The 21,034-nt window shown below is 45.5% G+C and overlaps 1 protein-coding gene across 1 annotated transcript; it reads right to left on the reverse strand.

Annotated features, from left to right (window-relative positions):
• Positions 1-1,690: 1,690 nt before the first annotated feature.
• On the reverse strand, positions 1,691-4,768 carry LOC118890522 (granzyme H-like). Its single transcript, XM_036843498.1, has 5 exons — positions 4,640-4,768; positions 3,381-3,541; positions 2,821-2,956; positions 2,362-2,619; positions 1,691-1,948 (listed from the first exon to the last, which is right to left on the reverse strand). The coding sequence occupies exons 1-5, from the start codon at positions 4,691-4,693 to the stop codon at positions 1,805-1,807; spliced, it is 753 nt and encodes a 250-aa protein (XP_036699393.1). The 5' UTR covers positions 4,694-4,768; the 3' UTR covers positions 1,691-1,804.
• Between the last annotated feature and the right edge of the window lie 16,266 nt (positions 4,769-21,034).

The raw sequence follows: 21,034 nt of genomic DNA on the forward strand, positions 1-21,034 counted from the left end.
AAGTTTTTATTTGCTTTTCACCTTAGTTTTCAATGTGCTGAATTTTGCTTTTCATATTCATGCGATTTGTTTTTCTTTTTAGTGAAATTCCTTCCATTTACGATGTTGATCTCACTTTATTCAGTGTTTGTCCAGTTATCGTGAATTTGTTGTGTTCTGTCACCTCCAATGCACTGGTGGTGCTGTTTGAAGGATACAGGACATCTGGGTCACAGTGAACTGTGTTACCCTTTAAATGTGGCTTTTCATGGATTTGTGGACTGAGGTTCATGCCTCCACATGTAATATAACTAAAGATCAGGCTGTTCTGGTTGCCTCTTTCCTTCTTCCCTCCCTCTCCTCCGGACATGGACTCCACAGAGCACAGATTGGAAACCCCAGGACCTGTGGGTCACCAAGCCTCTTCCAATTTCACATTGCCCTTCTGGAATCAAACAAGATCATGCATGTGAAACTCTAATGTGCAATCCAGCTAAAATACAGAGAATTTAATTATTTTCAAGACAAGATTTCTTCCAGATTACAAATACAGGTCCATCTGTGTCAAACTGAACTTCCTAGTGGAAGGAGAGGAACCAGCAGAATTTAGAGGAAATTTCTCATCACTGTAAGTTTCCCAATGGCAGATACAGAGCCTGTTATGTGCTGGTACAGAGAGAGGTCAACATTTGATCTACTGATGGATGGCAAAGTGGTACTTTCCCACCCAGCAGCCCCGGGTCCCTCTGGCTCACAAGGCTGCCATAACCTGGTTGTCAGCAGGGAGAGTCAGGGGTCCAAGGCCAGGCCAGGCGGAAAAGGGCTTAGGCTGCTGAGTGACTACACAGGCCTTGGAGGTGGCTGAGCCCCTGGAGGATGCTGGGTTGGATCCAGGGCCTGAGATGGCCCCACCCAGGTGGGAGATGGGTACTGGCTCCTCTGATAAGCAGCAGGTACTGGCTGGCAAGTCAGGTTTGGAGGGGACAGGCAAAGGAGGAGAATTCACATGGGGCCCTGGGAGCTCTGTTAGGGAGATGAGAGGGAGGCTGGCTCAAAACAGCGTGAGCTGGAATGGAAAGGAGCTGGTGGCCAGGGCACTCAGATAGAAAACAGGGGCTGGTATGGGACGGTAGACAGGGAGCAAGGTTGACTGAGTCCCATGTTGGGCCCAGGGCAGAGTAGGGAGATGGGACCCCAGTGAGGCTGAGGGCCATCATGGGAACATCTCAGCCTCCTAAGCTCTAGACGGTCCTGGTTACGGGAGAAGCCTGCCCTCACTGGAGAGAGAGGCCCTGGAAACAGGAAACTGAGTGTCCATGGCATGACCCCCTGACATTCTAGGTCCCTGGAGTTATTTTCCTTCCTCTGACCTGTTCTTTGTTCTGCCAAATTGAAGAGGGGTTGGTGACAGTGGTTGGCTTAGAGAAGGTAAGAAATTTCTAAGGCCCAGAGAGGACCATTTTGGGGGAGAGAAGATTGTCCTTTTTAATGGACCTCACTTTAGACTCAGACCTGGCAGAAGGCTAAGCACCAAAGAGGCATGATTGAGAAATCAGTGAGACTCTATACAGACAGCATGGGATTTAGGGAGGAGTGAGGGCTGGGGAGGAAGGGGGAAGCAAAACCCAGAACTGACAGCAGAGGGCATCCTGGAGCAGTGTGGTTGCATATTGAGGTGGTTCAATGAATAAATAGGAATTCAGTCGTAATCACTCTAGAGATCCATTTATTGTGGCCCTGTGATCCCACTGCTAAGCCTTATGGAATTCTTGCCGCTGCCGCAGAATGATGGTCAGCAGAGAAAAAGGTTAGTCTCAAGCTGCTGTTAGAGGCGCTTCATTGTTCTCTTTATCCAGGACAGGAAGTGTGAGACCTTGGTGAAGACTCCTGGAGATTTCCCGTTCACTTTTCCATAGGAGAAAATACCCTGGACCACTTTTTTGCACATGAGGGGCCCGCCGGAGTCACCCTGTGGGTAGAGAAAGGAAGGGCTGAGTGGGCCTCCTCACGGTCCTGTCTTCCCTGCCACCCCAGGCTGGGTGGTCTCTGTCAGGGGCTGTGAGGAAGATCTGGGCCAGAGGGGGCCTGGTCACCTCCCTCGCTCCTGGGGTCCAGCCTGGCTCTGACTGTTCTTTGCAGCTCGACTCAGGTCTACCTTTCTGTCAGTCCTCATGGAAACTCTGGTGATAACGCAGCTACGGGATGACTGATCCTTCCTCACCCCCAACCCTGATCCACTCAGGGGAGAGAATTAAATTTTGGATTAGTGGACCTGGCTGCCCAAGCTCTCAAGCTGAGGATGAGGATGTGGCCTGTCCCCTTCCCAGACCTCCCCAAGATCCTCTCCCCGGGGCCTGTGTGCTTAGATGCGAGGAACCTGACCTTGAAGGCAGCCTTCACCTTCCTCGGGTCCCCCACGCAAATCTGGGTGGCCTGGCTGTAATAGCCGGGGAAGAGGGATTTGCACACTGGATCCTCCTGCACCGTCAGCTCTGCCTCCTGCAGGGTGGTGGTTGGAGTGCCCACAGCCACCTGCCCCCAGCCGGCCACACTGCACGCCTTTCCTGGCTTCACCCGGGCCTTGCCCCTGGGCAGGCTGAGGGGTCTCACGGCTGCAGTCCTCTTGGCCTTTCTCTCCAGCTGATGGGAAGAGGCAAGAGTCCAGCTCAGCCAATGGTCTCTGGGCTTGGGTGCCACGATGAGGCCGCACTGACCACCCCCCTCACCTGAGCCACTGGGACTGGTCAGGCAGCCAGATGGGAGGGAGGGAAGGGACAGGCGGTAGTGGAGGGGAAACAATCTGTCCCCAGGAGGGCAGGAGGAGTGGGGAGGTTTCCTTGCCTGCAGTAACATGATGTCATTGGAGTAGTTCTTAGGACTGTAGTCTGGGTGGGGGATGGCTCGTCTCACTGGGATCATCTGCTGGGTCCTCTCCTGTTTCTTGATGTTGTGGGCCCCCAGGGTGATGTTGATTAAACTGCACAGAGAGCAGAGCAGGAGTTGGCGGGACTCTGTGCCCTGTGCTTCTCAGTGACCTGAGGGCAGGGATCCTGGGAGCTTTCTCAGGCAATATGGTGAAATTACTCTGAGTTTGGATTTTGACTCTCTGTGCCCCCTTTCATCCTCCGTTGATGCTTTATTTGACCCGTGTGGGCCCTCGCTTCTCAACCTTGCCTCTTGCTCTCACCTCTGACCCTCTGACCTCAAAACTTACCTGCCCCATTTCTCAGCTTTTCGTCACCCTAGTGCGGCTCTTAAGATGGCTTGTTTGATGAGGTCTTGTGGTCCTGACTTACCACGATCTCAGGGTGAGGGAGGGGTTCCCCTGGGCTCAGCCCCTGTGGAGAGGACGGGGTCCCTGTCGGGGTCTCAGGAGGGGTAGGCTGACCGCTGCCCCTCACCTTCCTCTGCAGTGAGCAGCCGTCAGAACAAAGTCCTTTTGCACGAGGACACCGCTGCACCTCTTCCAACTCTCCTTATCCAGAGACTGAACAAACACCATGTAGGGGCGGGAGTGGGGCTTGGCCTCGTGGCCCCCGATGATCTCCTCTGAAAGAAAAGGCTGGAAGATGGGGTGATGGGAGAGGTGTGGTCAGGATGGAGGTTCAGGGAGGTGGCAGTCGAGGTGGGTTGACAGCGCCTTGCAGACACCGGGGGAGAGTCCCCCAGGTTCTCACTGCAGCAGGATAACCTTTTCTGAACCTCAAGCCTCAGAATTTCCCTCTGAGAAAGGGGTCAGTGCTTGTTCTCCAGGTCCTGCATCAGACACATGTGTGGAGGAGGGCGGGTCTGCCTTCCGGATGGTGGAGGCCCAGAGAATCGTGGACGGGACTCCCTGATGAGCCCTCACTCCCGCTGAGTCTCCGGGACCCCTCTAAGCCTCTGCTAACATCTTGATTTGTGCCATTTTCTAATAATTACCTATGAGCTTACGGAATTGGATTTTCTAAAATCCTCATGTCCTTGGGCCTAACACAACCTAGGATCTCAGTAGATGTTTTTTGGCTGCAAGAGTGAATAGCCTCCAATTAGCTTTAGGCTGAGGTTTGGTGGGAATAGTGCTGGTGGGATTCAAGGCCATAGGGATGGGGGGAGAGCACTGCCAAAGGCAGTGGGACAGCCAAGGACCTGGGAGGTGGGGGAGATGGGGCAGAAAATGAGCTGCTTGGGTCCTGGGGCAGAGTCAAGTCACCCGGAGAGCTTTGGGTGCTGTCATCCAGCCACTTCTGATCAATCACCCCCTGGGTTCCTCTCCTGGGCAGGAGTGAGGGGTGGAGGGCACTGAGAAATTTCATTGGTTCTTAAGCTGGGTCCACTGACAATTCCTATACTATAGTGGGTTCACTTGAGCTGCCTATTCCTGGGTTGAAGTGAGGGATTTTAATTACCTGTGTTTTGTAGCTTCACATCCTCTGCCAAATACACAACCCACTTTCCCTGCTGGTGAGAGAGAGGCTAAGACCCACGAGAGCTTTTAGGCTAAGACCCACCCTTCCTTTCTGCCATCCATCCTCGCTGAGTGTCTATGCAGCATCGAAATTGTTAGTCTGGGTTTGGGACGGGAGCTGGGGTTGAGAAAGTTGAGCTGGGCAGAAGGGTCAGGACTACAGTAGGTTTAGTGAGATGGGCTCTGGCCTTAAGAATGGGGATTGTCACTCACCAGTCCCAGCCCGGGGGGCAGAAGAAAGGCCATTAGGAGCAGGAGAGGCTGCATCTTCCCCGAAGTTCTGCCTAGGTTGGAGCTGCTGGTGTTTCTTTCTTCCAGACACAAAACACAGTGGAAGGAAGAAGGGCAGGCTCAATGCACACACAGACCTCCCAGACCTGTGCTCCCCCCGAGCCGGGTGTTAGCATGCAACGTGGTCGTCCACGTTCTCTGCCGTGGGTTAAGTGAGAACGACACTGTCACCACACTTGTACTCCCACCGCTGAGTCACAAAGCAAGAAGAAAGAACAAGAAAGTGAAGGCTGTGGTTCAGCCAGCACAGGGGCTGGGTCCCAGAAGCCCCTCAGTGACTGAATCAAGAATATCTTCATTTTTCGACTCTTGGTTCTTTTTCGATTCTGGTGAAATCCTGAATAATTACACAATAGGCTAGGTCTTATTGTGTAATATGAGAGACACAGCTCCTGCCCTTGAGAGGCTGGCTGTCAGCTGGAGTAGACCTAGAATCTGTGGGTAGAGAACAAGATGGCAAGGACTATGGTGAGGGGGGTCTGCTTGGTGCCATTGTGAGGTAGAGGCTGGACTTGCTTTAGGAGCAGATAGACCTAGACATACCCAAGTACCCCACGCAGCAACCCCATTTCTTATGTTGCCACCATCCCAGCCTCATATTTTTGAAGTGTTTAGAATCGCCTCTTTAAATGTAAACATTCTGCAACAAAGAGAGCTTTTTTTTTTTTGGTGGTGGTTTTTTGTTTTTGTGGTTTGTTTTTTCAAATTAATTAATTAATTATTTGTTTTTGGCTGCGTTGGGTCTTTGTTGCTGCACGCGGGCTTTCTCTAGTTGTGGCGAGCAGGGGCTACTCTTCGTTGGGGTGTGCGGGCTTCTCATTGCAGTGGCTTCCCTTGTTGCAGAGCACGGGCTCTAGGCATGCGGGCTTCAGTAGTTGCGGCACGTGGGCTCAGTAGTTGTGGCTCACGGGCTCTAGAGTGCAGGCTCAATAGTTGTGGTGCACAGGCTTAGTTGCTCTGTGGCATGTGGTATCTTCTCGGACCAGGGCTCGAACCCATGTCCCCTACATTGGCAGGTGGATTCTTAACCACTGTGCCACCGGGGAAGTCCAAGAGAGCTTTTCTTATCCCACAATCTTGAACAAAATTCCTGGACTTGGTATTCACTTGACCAAAACAAACCATCACTGGGTCCATTGGAAGTGAGTGACTGATTGGATTGTGCTGAGGTATTTAGCACCCCTCGAGCTGAGATGGGGGCTGTCCCACTCAAATCAGGGTGCCTGTGAGTGGGGAGGGGCTTCCTCTATAGAAATGCTGCTTACTGGTGTGCACTGAAGGTGAAACGGATGCCGGTCATCCTAATAATTACTACCCACTAAGTATTCTCTGTCCAGAGAACCACGTCTCTGATGGCCCTGGGCATAGTAATCCTAAACATTTGCAGATGATCCACCACTCTCACCAGTATGAGGACAGAAGGAAGAGTGATGGCAGGGAAGGCATGAGGAGTTCTAAACAACCCAACCCCAAGTCAGTTGAAGAAACAGCATTCTATGGACTTATAGAAAAAGAGGGGAAGGAAACATGCTTAAGCATGAATGATGATGATCTTGGGATGGTGGAATTCTTGGTAATTTTAATTTTCTTACTTATATGTTCTGTATTTAATTGTCTTTCTATGATGAATATGTTATGATGAATATATGTTACTTTTATACCCAAAACACATTTTGCCAGAGATGAAGCTCACTCACCATGCAAACATTCAGCAAACCAGTTCTTCTCTTCAGCCCAGCCATCTCGAAGCTGCATGTTTTAAAAATGAGGTTGCTTTTCTGAATACATTCTTATATTAAAAATTCAGAGATTATTGAAAAATAGAAGAAAAAATTTACTCAATAAAATATGGGCTATAGACATCTTTGAAACATTAGGATACCCTTGAAACCAATAATTTTCATTACAGTGAGTTTCCTTTGGAAATAAATATATTTAAACACACATAGGTGAAAAGAGTGGGAGTTGAGGAGACGCTGGCTCAGACCAAGATGGAAGAGCGCCTTCAAGGCCACTTGGGGCCGAAGGAGGATGTGCCGTCAGGACACCAGAGATTGCACAGGGTCCTGGGCTCAGGACTCCAGGACAGAGCTGGGACGGGCACTTGAGCTGGGTCTGGGAATACTGAAGGCCCCCCTGAAACTCTCTCAGCCTTCGGAGCTCTGGCTGCTCTGATGTGGAGAGGGAACTCTGCATGGGAGCACTACACATTTCTAAAGCCTCCCCACATTTCTGTTTCTGGGGTTGAGAAGTGCCCCCCTCAACCCCAGAGCTTCTCAGGTGGTCCTCCTTCCAAATCTGGATTCTCTTATGTTGCCACATTGGCACTGGGATAGGGTGGGGCAGGGGAGTGGGTGTGGATTAGGAGGAGGACATATGGATGCGATAAGAGGGTCCTCTAGAAGAGGGTCGTGTTCTCCTGAGGAGGTGTCTCCCTTTTCTGATGGAGCCCATGGTCAGCCTGGCAGGGGAGGCTGGCACTGGGGACGAGTGGCTGGAGGGAGCTGGCTGTCAGTGCAGCAGAAATTTTTATTCTAGAGTTGGAAGGGTGGGTGGTGTGTTGGAGGGGGAAGCCCGTAACAGATCAGAAATGTGAACGGATGGTTGCCAGACACAGTAGGTGCCTAATGAATGTGTTTGAATGAATAAAATAGGAATCAATGATTTCTGCTCAAGAGATGAAAGTTTATTAAGTTCCAGGCAGTCCCCCCTTTGCCCCCTTTTGGCCCAGTGCCATTCTGACCTTTACCCCAGAGAAGATGGAGGGATCCATCCCAGGGGCACCTCAATCTGCTCCCTGCAGTTTGTAGTAGCTCATTGTTTTTTGGATCCAGTACAGAAAGCTCGAGACTCTGGTGTAGACATTTGGAGGTGTCCCATTCTCTTCTCCAAATGAGACAATGCCCTGGCCCATGCCGTTACACACAAGGGGACCCCCAGAGGCGCCTTGTGGGCAGAGAGAGGAAGGGCTGAGCCGAACCTTCTTCAGGTGTGGTCCTCTGTGCCGCCCCAGGGTGGATGGTCTCTGTTGGGGGCCCTGACTGATATCAGGGGCTGTTGGTCCTGAGGATTCAGCCTGGCCTTGACAATCTCCCCTTCTCCTCCCCAAGGAAGCCTCTGCCCATATGTGATGGTGGGACAGTCTCCATGCCCCCAGGGAAAAAGGACAGAGACTGGATAGGAGAAAAGGCTGGGGACATAGGGATATGATTAGCTCCCACTGCCCCGGACCCTCACAGCTTGGCTGTGCCCAGGGCTTTGCATGGATAACACTGGGGATCTCACCAGAAAAGAACCCTTCCTCTTTCTTGGGTTCCCTGCACATATCTGGGTGGTAGTGTTGTAATCTTTGTAGCGAGAGATGCATTCCTCATCCCTTCGGACTTCAAGCTCTACCTCCTGCAGTTTCTCCGCCACGGGATGTTCACGCCCAGGTGCCCCCAGCCGGCCACACTGCACACCATCCCTGGCTTCACCAGCTCCCTTCTCCAGGGCAGCCTGATGGGGCTCACAGCAGCGGTCAGGTAGGCCTTCCTCCTCAGCTGAAGGCAGAGGAAAGGCATTCTAACCTACTTTTGGCCCACAAAACCCTCAGAGACAGTTGTGGGGTTGCCTTCCTCACTTCCCTGGGACAACTGAAGGGGTCGTACTGGAAGGAGGGACAGGAATGAGGTCATGGGGGATTCAAAACCCCAGGATGAAAGTGTGCAAGAACCGGTGCGGCCACATGCCCTACCTGCAGTAACATGATAGCGTTGACCCACTTATGATCATAGCCTGGGGGGGATGGCTCTTCTCACTGGGATGACCTGCTGGGTCCTCTCCTGCTGGTAGATGTTGTGGTCCCTCAGGGTGACGTTGACTGAGCTACACCGAGAGCAGAGAGGGAGGTGGAGTCACAGGAAATACAGGCCAGGAGCTGTAAGGAAAGAGCACAGCTTGGGACAGGGCGGGACTGGAGGGGAGAGAATTCTAGGTATGGGACCTGGGGCTGAGCATCTCTGTGCTGTCTGCTTCCTGGCAGCCCGGGCTGGGTGCAAGTTCCTGGAGTCCACTTAGGGTGTTCAGTCCTGCACAGAGCTTGACTGTCTCTAAGGAAAACCAGGAATTTCTCACATCTGCACTCTGGACTCCAGGGTGCAACTTCAGCTTCCTTCCATCCCACCTTTGATCAGTCCCTTCTCTCCATGGGCCACTCGCATTGACCTGTTCCTCTCTCCCCAAAGCTCACCTGTCCTCTGAAGAGCTCTCCTATGTTACTTAGCGGCCCACGTCTGCAGCCCCTGAGAAGGGGGTTCCCTGTGAGGGGTCTACAGAGGGGTGGGGGCCCAGGTGCTGCTCCTCACCTTCCCCAGCAGTGAGCTGCTGTCAGCACGAAGTCCTCACGCACGAGGAGACCCCCACAGATGAAACTTTTCTCTGAAACATGGTACTCAAGAAATGCCATGTAGGGATGAGAGTGAGGCTTGGCCTCATGGCCCCCAGTGATTTTCCCTGGAAGAAAGATTGCAGCCTGCCCGCTGTGCTCATGGAGCCAAAGGCTGGAGAGGGGAGATGGGAGCAGATTTGCTGGTCTTTGAGGGATTTTGACCAGAGTTCAGAAAGTTCCTGGAGATGGACCAGGGCCAGGACATGTATGAGTGGAGCACCTGACCAGGGTTGCTCCAGTGCAGGATGGGACTGGGCCTCTGATGGTGAGGATGGTCACTTACCTGCCTCCCCAGTGGGGGACAGAAGAAGGGCCAGCAGGAGCGGGAGCATCTCTCCAGGAAGGCTGCCCACGTCTGAGCTGCCGCTGCTTCCTTCTGGTCTTTTAACCCTGAGTGTCCCCTCTGGTGTTGTGACCTTTATCAAATGAGGTTTCTCTGAAAGTCTCACAGCTCTGTCTGATCAAGTCCTGGGGTCTGAGTGGAGCATGAACTATCAGTCACCACAGAAGGACCCGTAGCTCTCGGCTCAGCACCACCACAGCAGCAGAAAACAAGAAAGGCAGCTCCAAGTAAGGGTAGTTGGAGATGTTGTATCAGCCAATAGCAGGTCCCTGAGCCCTAGCAACCTGGGTCTCATGATGATAGATTCAAGAATATATAAATTTTCTTGGTTGTCTTTAGATCACCAGGGTGATTGTGTATTGAGGCCTCTTTTTTGTGTGAGACTGTGGGAAACATTGGAGATAAGATCTCTTGCTTCTGGTGGAGGAGACAAGCCGTCATGGTCAGACAAAGATGGTGAGATCCTTGGTATGGGATGGACAGAATGGTGTGAGAGTGATGCTGAAGAGGGCTTATTCCAGTTATAAAGAACTGAGTGGTTTAAGAACAGCAGCAACAGTGCTTTTACGCACGAATCTGCATTTTGGTCAGGATACAGTGTGGATGGCACCCCTCTGTTCCCCTTGGTGTCAGGGAGGCTTGAATCCTGGAGGCTGAATCATCCGAAGGCTCACTCACACCTACCCAGTGGTTAGTGCTTGCTGTTCGTTGGTTTCTCTTCACCAGGTCCCCTCAAGTAGTCTCAGTTCATGGGATTGTTTGGCTCCCTCACAATACAGTGGTTGGCTTCCCCAGAATGAGCATCTGCTAAAAAAAGAATGAGCCAGGCAGAAGCATCTATTCTACCATATTCCACTAATTGAAGCAATCAAGAGCCCCCACCAGATTAAAAAGGAAGGGTCATAGACCCCACCTCCCAGCAGGAGGAATGTTGCAGTCAAGTAAGGAGAGCGTGTGGGATGGGAGATACACAACGGCAGTCACAGCAAAGCAGAATCTGCCACACTGCTTTAGGGGTCTGGAGGGTTAGTCAGAGCCACTGAAACCACTGATACGTCTAAGCCTAGGTCAGTGCCTTTGGATAGGTTGGCGTCTGCTCTGTCCAACCCACGTGCACTGAGAATGGAAGAAGTTTGCCTGTCCCCAGAGTTACTCTTTTTAATGAATTACTGATACCACGTGAAGTGAGAATGGATGCCAGGGTGCCAAAGCAGGATTCCCACACCACTAACCAGAGAATTGCATTCTGATGTCCCTGTACCATTTGCTAAACAAATTATCCTGATCATGTCCCCATAACGGAAAAGAAGGAGAGAGTCATGGAATTGAAAATATTGTTGCTTCTAAATATCTTGATCCCAAGTCTCTTAAAAAGCAACAAAACCTTAAAGAAACAAAGCACGCTCTCAGTAGGGATTCTGGCAGGGGAGCCACAGTAAATGAGACCGTGGTGTCCAAGCCAAGCCTGCGTGGGGTGGGAACGTGCCTACTCCAGGCCTCTCTCCTGTGTGGACACACTCCCTACATGGGCTCGGACACCCTGCACTGGGCAGCCTGGATGAGTAATTAGAATACATGTGAGGCAGGGAGTGGATGCCCAAGTGGGTTGAAGAGGGTGTTCAAACAGGGACTGGCTATTAGGTGGTATCGGAGTTCAAGGGAGATTTAAAGGCCTTCATGGAGTCGGGGCGGGGCGGGAGGGGAGTCTGGCAGGATGTGTCAGAGCAGGATAAATAGGGTGAGGTGGGCATTGGTATGAAGGGGCTGCCTGATGTGGATCACCAGAGCCTGGGTTGGGGGAAGCAGGGGAGGCACTTGGAGAAGATGAGTGAGAGATCTGTTATATAAACCTCTGTGGGGATTAATCAAATAAGTCAACATATTAAGCTAATGAGCCAGGTTTCTCACTGTGTGAGGATTAGATGGTATTGGTGGCATCAATGTTAATTCCCTGGGTTTGATCGTAGGACTGTGGTTTTGTAAGAGTGTCCTTGTTTGTAGGGATTACACTCTAAAGTATTTGGGAAGTTGATGGAACATCACGTCACTAATTTTACTCGCAAATGGGTCTGGAAGACAAAAGTTTTTGTATTGCAATGGCAACTTTTCTATAAGCTGGAGATTTTTTCAAAATTAAAAGGAAATCTGTACCTTTCATATATACAAATAATAACCACTTTGAAGATATAACTGGGAAGAAAATCTGTTATAGTAGCAGCAAAAAAAGATGAGGGGCTTAGGAAAACCTTAACCAGAATTGTGAAAAACCTATTTGTGCAAAATGTTAAAGAACTTCTGAAAAACACAAAAACAGACTTAGAAACAGCAAGATATTCTTAGTTCTCACATATGACAGATCTACACCAAAAAGGTACTGATTCTCCCAAAGCTAATATATAAATGGGATTATAAAAATAATATATATGATGTGATTTTAAAAAACCCACCCAGTTTTTTCACCGGGTGTTACACAAGGTCTAGATTGTTTCTAAAATTTGTGTGGAAAATAAGCATGAAAGAATCACTAGGGAAATTGTCAAAAAGAAAAAGGAATAGTACGGCAGAGGGTTAGCCTATCAGATCTTAAGAACGCCTATAAAAATTCTTTCCGAAAAACAGTGTGGTGTTGTATCATGAACAGAGAGAGAGACTAGTGAAACACAATGGAAAAATTCAGAAACATTCACAAGTATATATGGAAATGAAGTTTATAATAAGGTAGAAATTCAAATCATAAGGGAAAAGATGGACTTTTAATAAATGATTTAGGAACAACTGGATAGTCATTTGTTAAGAGATTAAGTTGGAGCAGTATCTCACAGAAACCACCAGAATAAAGTCCAAATAGGTAAGATATTTGTATACTGAAATACACAAAATAAAACCATATATTACCTAGAAATAAACATGGGTAAAGTCCTTTAGAAAGTGAGAGTGGAGAAAGCCTTTCTAGCAATGACTCTAAATTCATACACTTTAAAAGAAAGACTGATAAATAAATTATGATTTGAAAAAATAAATTTTAAAGTTCGTATATCAAAGAAGAGTGTAAGAAAATTCAAATTACATGCAGCAAACTTGTAAAGAATTATTGCAACCTATGTCACAATTAAGGAGCTAATCTAATATTCAAAGATCTCTAAATCCAGAAGAAACAGACCAAAAACCTGATAGAATGGGCAAAAGACCTGAGCATTCACAGTAAAATATATGTAAAAAATAATAAAGAGTCTCAACTTCACTCTTATTCAGATAAATAGAAAAAACAAAAGGAAAAAAAGAAAATAATTATTCTACTCTATCTCATCTCTTGGATGGCCAAAAGTTCTAAAGTTAAACAGCATATACCATGGGTAAGGCTTTTTTTTAAATGGTGTTGCAGGATACATCTTTTTTTCCCACATAAGTTTACTTTCCTCCTATCCATGTCTTTATATTTAAGATGTTTCTCATTAAACAGCACAAAGTTGAGTCTTGCATTTTTATCCAGACTAACAATCTCTGTCCTTTGGAGTATTTAATCTAGCTACATTTAATGCAGCTACTGATAGGGTTGGATTAAAGAATATCGTATTGCTATTTGATTTCTATTAATGTGATTTATTCTTTGTTCTTTTGCCCTACTTTTCCTGCTATATTTTGTTGTATCTCATTTTGTCTTCTTTATTGGCTTTTAGTTATATCTCTCTATATTATTTTAGCTATTACTCTAGGATTACAATATGCCTCCTTCACATATTACAGGCAACCTTGAATTCATGCTATACCACTTCATATATGAACATTGTAATGATATATTTTCATTTGTCTTCCTTCTGACCCTTTGAGTTCTTTTTGTCATACATTTCACCACTATATGCCATAAATACTAAAGCATTTTTTGCCTTAAAGTCAATAATCCATGTAAGAAATTGATATAAATACTTTTCCACTTAGTCACTTTTTAAAAATTAGATTATAGTTGATTTACAATATTATATTAGTTTCAGGTGTCCGTATTTTTACATTTTTATACTCACTATAAAGTTATTATAAAATATTGGCTATATTTCCTGTGTTGTACATTACATCCTTGTATCTTATTTATTTTTATACCTAGTGGTTTTTACCTCTTAGTCTCCTTTCTCTATCTTCTTTCTCCCATTACCCTCTCCCCTCTGGTAACCACTAGCTTTTTTCTCTGTATCTATGAGTCTGTTTGTGTTTTATTACATTCATTCATTTGTTTTATATTTTAGATTCCATGTGTAAGTGAAAATGTACAGTATTTGTCTTTATCTGATTTATTTCACTAAACATAATACCCTCCAGGTCCATCCATGTTGTTGCAAATGGTAAATTTCATTGTTTATTTTATGGCTGAGTATATTCCATTGTGCATATATATATGCCACATCTTCTCTATGCATGCCTCTGTTGATGGACACTGAGATTGATTCCATAGCTTGGCTTCTGTGAACATTGGTATAACTTTTTGAACTAGTTTTTTTTGTTTTCTTCAGATATATACCCAGGAGTGGAATTGCTGAATCACATGGTAGTTCTATTTTTAAGTATTTGAGGAACCTCAGTACTGTTTTCTATACTGGCTTAAACAATTTTTATTCCCACCAACAGGATACCAGTTTTTTCTTTTCAACACATCCTTGCTAACATTTGTTATTTCTTATCTTTTTGGCAATAACCATTCTGAGAAGTGTGAGGTGATATCTCACTGTGATTTTGATTTGCATTTACCTGATGACTAGTGATGTTGAACGTCTTTTCATGTATCTGTTGGCCATTTGCATGTCTTCCTTGGAAAAATGTCTACTTAGATGACTGCCCATTAAAAAACTTTTTTTCATTGAAGTATAGTTGATTTACAATGTTGTGTTAATTTCTGCTGCACATCAAAATGATTCAGTTATATATATTCTTTTTCATATTCTTTTCCATTATGATTTGTCACAGGATATTGAGTATAGTTCCCTGTGCTCTGCCTATTTTTCAATTGGGTTTTTTTTTTTTTGATAATGAGTTGTGTGAGTTCTTTATATATTTTAGATATTAATTGCTTATCAGACATATCACTTGCAAATACTTTCTCTTATTCAGTAGGTTGCCTTTTGGTTTTGTTGACGGTTTGCTTTGCTGTGCAAAAGCTTTTAAGTTTAATTAGGTCCCATTTGTTTCTTTTTGCTTTTGTTTCCCTTGCCTGAGGAGAAATATCCAAAAAACCCCAATATATTGCTGAGACCTATGCGAAAGAGTGCACTGCCTATGTTTTCTTCTGAGAATTTAATGGTTTAAGGTCTTTAATAAATTTTGAGTTTATTTTTGTATATGGTGTGAGAAAATGTTCTAATTTTACTCTTTCACATGTAGCTGTCCAGTTTTCCTGACACCACTTATTGAAGAGACTGTCTTTTCTCCATTGTATTATCTTGCCTTCTTTGTGGTATATTTATTGACCTTATGTACATGTGTTCACTTCTGAGCTCTCTATTCTGTTCCATTAATCTTTGTGTCTGTTTTTGTGCCAATTTCATACTGTTTTAATTATGGTAGCTTTATGGTACAGTCTGAAGTCAGGGAGGATGATACCTCCAGCTTTGTTCTTTTTCCTCAGCATTTCTTTGGCTATTTGGGGTCCTTTGTTGTTGCATATGAATTTTAGGATTATTTGTTCTAGTTCTGAAAAATGTCATGGGTATTTTTATAGGGATTGCATTAAATCTGTAGATTGCTTTGGGTCGTATCTCATTTTAATAATATTAATTATTTCAATCCCTGAACATGTGATATCTTTCCATTTATTCATTCAACTTCCTTCAATCAATGTTTTATAGTTTTTAGAGTATAGATCTTTCACCTTTTTGAGTAAATTTATTCATAGGTATTTTATTTATTTTGATGGGTTGTAATTGGGATTTTTTTTCTTTCTATTTCTGAGAGTTCATTACTAGTGTATAAAAAAAACAACAGTTTTCCATATATTCATCTTGTATCCTGCAACTTTACTGAATTCATTTATTACTTCTAATAGTTTTTCTTTTTTTTTTTGGTGGAGTCATTTCAGTTTTCTATATATAATATTATGTCATCTGCAAATAGTGACAGTTTTACTTCTTTCATTCCTATTTGGATGCTTTTATTTCTTTTTCTTGTCTGATTGTTGTGGCTAGGACTTCCAATACTATGTTAAATAGAAATTGTGAGTGTGGGCCTTTTTGTCTTGTTCCTAATCTTAGAGGAAAAGCTTTCAGCTTTTCATTGTTGAATATGATGTTAGCTGTGGGTTTGTCATAAATGGCCTTTATTATGTTGAGACATGTTCGCTCTATACCAACTTTGTTGAGAGTTTTTGTCATGAATCGATGTTGAATTTTGTCAAGTGCTTTATCTGCATCTATTGAGATGATCATGTGATTTTTATTCTTTGTTTTGTTAATGTGGTGTAGGATTGATTGATTTGCAGATAAGGAACCATCCATCTGTCCCTTGAATAAATCCCACTTGATCTTGGTGTATGATCCTTTTAATGCATTGTTGAAGTTGGTTTGTTAATATTTTATTGAGGATTTTTGCATCTATGTAGGTCAGGGATTTTCTTTTTTTGTATTTTCTTCCTTCCTTCCTTCTTTCCTTCCTTCTTTCCTTCCTTCCTTCTCTCTCTCTCTCTCTCTTTCTTCTTTCTTTCTTTCTCTTCCTTCCTTCCTTCCTTCCTTCCTTCCTTCCTTTCTTTCTTTCTTTCTTTCTTTCTTTCTTTCTTTCTTTCTTTCTTTCTTTCTTTCTTTCTTTCTTTTCTTTCTTTCTTCTTTTGTATTTGTCTGATTTCAGTATCAGAGTAATGTTATCCTCATGGAATGTTTGTGAGTGTTCCCTCTTCATTATTTTGGAATAGTTGAGGAGGATAGGTATTAACTCTTTAAATGTTTGGTAGAATTCCCTTGTCAAACTGTCTGGTCTTGGACTTCTGTTTACTGGAAGATTTTTGATTTCTGAATCAATTTCAATTCTAGTTCTCAGCCTGTTCAGATGATCTATTTCTTCCTGATTCAGTCTTGGAAGATTGTATGTCTCTAGGAATTCATCCATTTCTTCTAGGTTGTCCAATTTGTTGGCATATAACTTTTTTGCAGTATTCTCTTATGATTGTTTGTATTTCTGTGGTATCAGTTGTAGCTTCACCTATTTCATTTCTTATTTTATTTATTTGGGTTCTCTCCCTTTTCTTCTTAAAAACAAAAAAACAACAACAACAAAAAACAGGGGCAGTTTTCAGTATGCTGCCTTGGTGCAGGGACTGGGAGCAAGTCTGTGCACTCTTCAAGAGTGGAGTCTAGGGAGAACCCTCCAGTAAGCCCAATGATTTTTAAACCAGCTAATGGGTCTCACCTTTTCAGTGTCAGACCCCAGGGCTGGGGTGCCTAATATGAAGCTCAAACCCCCTCTCTTCACAGTGAGGATCCCTGAGTTTATGACATCCCCTCGTTTTATGGGTCATCACTAGGGATAAAGGTCTTGCCTAGATATCATCTCCTCCTCTTCCTGAACTCCCTGTGTGTGTGTATGTGTGCTTTAATAGCCTTGGTTGTAGAAGAGCTATTCTTCTAGTCTTCAGGTTATTCTCAGCAAGAGTTGCTCTATATGTAGTTGTAGTTTTGATGTGTTCTTGGGGGCAGGTGAGCTCGGGGTCTTCCTACTTCACCAACTTGAGTCCACATTTTACACTTTTATTTTTGTTTTTCCCTTCCTGCTTGCAAATGGGGGAATCATCTCCCTTCAGCCTGAAGACTTCTTTTAGTATTTCTTGCAGTGCAGGTCTGATGGCAACAAATTCTCTTACCTTTGTTTTTCTGAAAATGTCTTTATTTTTTCTTCATTTTTGAACAATATTTTCACTGGACATAGAATTCTAGGTTGAATTCCAGAAATATATTGCCTATTTTTTTCTTTCAATCATTTAAAAATGTTATTTCCCTGCCTCTGACTTCCATTATTTCTGACAAGAAGCTCATTGTGATTCTTGTTTCCCCTCAAGTAATGTATCTTCTTTTCCCCTCTGCCTATGGTCAACTGTTTCTCTTTATCTTTGATTTTCATTAATTTGACTATTACATGCTTAGATGTGATTTTCTTTGTCTTACCTGATTAACACAGGTTCATTGAGCCTCTTGACTCTGAATAAGAAATGTAGTCTAGCAATATGCCTCTGGAAAGAAAGGAAACTTTTGCTGAACTTTTTTCATAGTGAAATGTGTTTTTTGGCCAAAAGGGTATTGTGTAGGATACCAAGACAGGAAATAAACCCTGGAAGTTCTGCAAGTCCACAGTGAGTGCTATTGGCAGAAGTATGGTCATGGGCAGGGAAGGCAGAGCCATCCCTGTTCCAATGCACATTCCCAAGAGAAATTAGCAAGATCTTGCATCCCTTTAGGTCTCTCGCCCCAGAGCTGGCTTGGCAGTTCTCTCTCCAACCACACTGGGACCTGAGTCTTCTTGTGGGTCTGGAGGGCAGGAGGGGTGATGGGAGAGAGTCTTGGTGAGTAGAGGCATTTCGTTAGAGGTCATTGCGGAGATGTTTTACTGCATTTCATTTTTTATTTCCATTACAGAGATCTTTAAGCAAGGCAAGAATTGTTTCCTTGAAGGTGGGGGACAGAGGATACTTCTAAGGACAAGAAGATTTGAAGGAATCAGCATGTTTCAGGTACTTACCTGCCTCCATCCACGTGTGCCCATGAGCAGACAGACCAGCTCACCAGGAAGGTGTTTTGAATACTTGTCAGAGAATGGCTGCCACGGGAGCCCAGAGGCTTGCTCTCCGGGGAGGTAGGTGTCTGAGCAGAGGCTCATGTCTTGTCCAGGGATGCCAGGAAGTCATCACAAGGGCAGGGGTTAGAAAACATGGAAGGCCTCTTGCTGGCTTGGCTGTCAGGGAACCTGGCTCAGTCCAGGCTCTGTCCTAACTCTGTGGTGCCTCCAGTCGGTCACTAACCCCTCCTGGGACTTTGTCTCCCTCATCTCTCAAAGGAGAATGAGGGTCTGCAACAAAGATTCTTTTTTTTTTAATTAATTTATTTATTATTTATTTATTATTTTTATTTTTGGCTGTGTTGAGTCTTCGTTTCTGTGTGAGGGCTTTCTCCAGTTGCGGCGAGTGGGGGCCACTCTTCATCGCGGTGCACGGGTCTCTCACTATCGCGGCCTCTCTTGTTGCGGAGCACAGGCTCCAGACGCGCAGGTTCAGTAGTTGTGGCTCACGGGCCCAGTTGCTCCGCGGCATGTGGGATCTTCCCAGACCAGGGCTCGAACCCGTGTCCCCTGCATTGGCAGGCAGATTCTCAACCACTGCACCACCAGGGAAGCCCCAGCAACAAAGATTCTTAAACCTGTTTTAAATCATAAAACCATTTCCTCAAAATAAATATAATACTTGAGCTGAACATGTATGTGGCTGGGCAACTTTTTAAAATGCTATTTTTGTTTTGTTTCTACATTTTCCTTTTTGTCTTTTTCAATCAAGGAGCCAGGTCCTTAGTATGCTTTAGGGGTTTTTTCAGCTCTAAATCAGAAGCTGTGTGACATCACTGCTCTTCCTTTGTAAAAGTGCCCAGGTCATTAGGAGATTACGTTGCTGCATGCTTTGTGCACAAAAAGATGGGAAACGGCATGCTTTTGAGGGTTACGTGATCCCAGAGTATTGACCCCATGCCGCAGAGGAGCATGGTGTGTTTTGGGGGCAGGATGGCACCATCACAGAGCTAGAACTGACGCTCACCTCCCAGGCAGTGCTGCATAGCGGTGCAAGACCTTGGATGGATGGCTGCTGGGAGTGTCTGGCGAGGTGAGCCCAGCACAGGGAGATCCTTGCTCAGTAAAAAATCACATACTCTACATGGTGGCCTCCAAGGCTTTCCTTCCTAAGTCTGAAAAGTCTAGGTCGTCTTGGACTGTGTGGATGCAGCAGTAACCATGATGGCCTAAAGAGCAGAGACGCTTCTCCATTTGTCCAGACCACATGGGCCTCCCTGATTCCAGTTTCATCTGCACAGGCAGGAGCTTGCAGTCATGACAGGGATCATGTTTTTGGTCCATCCAACAGGATGAGCGTGTAGACTCAGATTCTGATTGCCTTCAAACAAATACTTCCTATGGGTTTCCCTACCATCTGAATGTGTGCAATGACACTCCTACCTGCTACTTTTAGAGTAAAAGAAATAAGGTTGCCCTTGTTCCTTCTTCCTCCCTCCCTGCTACCCTCTCCCCTAGGGGACAAGGATGCTCCGGTGAGCAGAGCAGGATTTTCACATCTAGAAAACAAATGACTTGTTCTAGAGTCACATGTAATAACACTTCTACAGAGTGTAACCAGCAATAAAAATAAACACAAATGCTTTATCCCTGTGGGCTTCCCACAGGGATAAAGAGATCTAGGCCCCTCAGGTGGAATCATGTGAAGGTGGGAAGGGGGATAACAGATTCAGATGAAAGTCAACACTGTCAGTTCCACCTGCGCTCAGATGATAGAACCTGTGTTACAGAGTCCAAACTCGCTCTGCTTGCTGCATGATGGGCCAATAAATCAGAGACGAGGTACTGAGGCAAGGTATAGGACTTTATTCGCAAAGCTGGCAGACCGAGAAGATGGCCGACTAAAGTCTCAAAACTAACCATCTTATCTTGGTTTGGATGCCAGTTTCTTTTATAGAATAGAGATGGGAGAGGAGATGAGGAAGTAAGGTAAAAAGGCCATAAGATTGGCAAATGTCCCCTGGAATGGCCAGCCTTCGGGAGGGGATGTGCTAATTTCTTCCCTCGGGGAGGCAATGTGATAGTTTCTTCTTTCTTAATAAATTTATTTATTTATTTATTTATTTTCATTCATTCATTCATTTTTGGCTGCGTTGGGTCTTCGTTGCTGCACACAGGCTTTCTCTAGTTGCGGCGAGCGGGGGCTACTCTTCATTGTGGTGCACGGGCTTCTCATTGTGGTGGCTTCTCTTGTTGTGGAGCATGGGCTCTAGGTGCACGGGCTTCAGTAGTTGTGGCACGTGGGCTCAGTAGTTGTGGCTTGCAGGCTCTAGAGCGCAGGCTCAGTAGTTGTGGTGCACGGGCTTAGTTGCTCCGTGGCATGTGGGATCTTCCTGGACCAGGGCTCGAACCCGTGTCTCCTGCATTGGCAGGTGGATTCTTAACCACTGTGCCACCAGGGAAGTCCAATTTCTTTTTTCTTGCAACCATCCAAAGGTGGACAGGGTCAGGATGTTTCCCTGAACAAAGGCACTTTCGTTTAACATTCAGGCAGAGAGGCAGGGTTCCCTGAGGCAGGCCATTGTGTATAGACAGTATCCTTTTAGTGAACAAAAGCAACGGAAAGCAAAGGTTAAAGTAAAAGAAACAGATCCAACATGTAGTCAGATTTGGCTCTTCTCTGTTACACCTATCTTATGTCCACTGTACAACCCCAGTGTCTGGCACTTAGTCGGTGCTCAATCAGTGCGTGTGTTGATTGATGAAAAACATTGTGCTTTTCAGTCCTACTAAAGACAGGAGCCCT

This window comes from Balaenoptera musculus, chromosome 2 (genome assembly GCF_009873245.2).
Source record: "Balaenoptera musculus isolate JJ_BM4_2016_0621 chromosome 2, mBalMus1.pri.v3, whole genome shotgun sequence".
Lineage (NCBI taxonomy): Eukaryota > Metazoa > Chordata > Mammalia > Artiodactyla > Balaenopteridae > Balaenoptera > Balaenoptera musculus.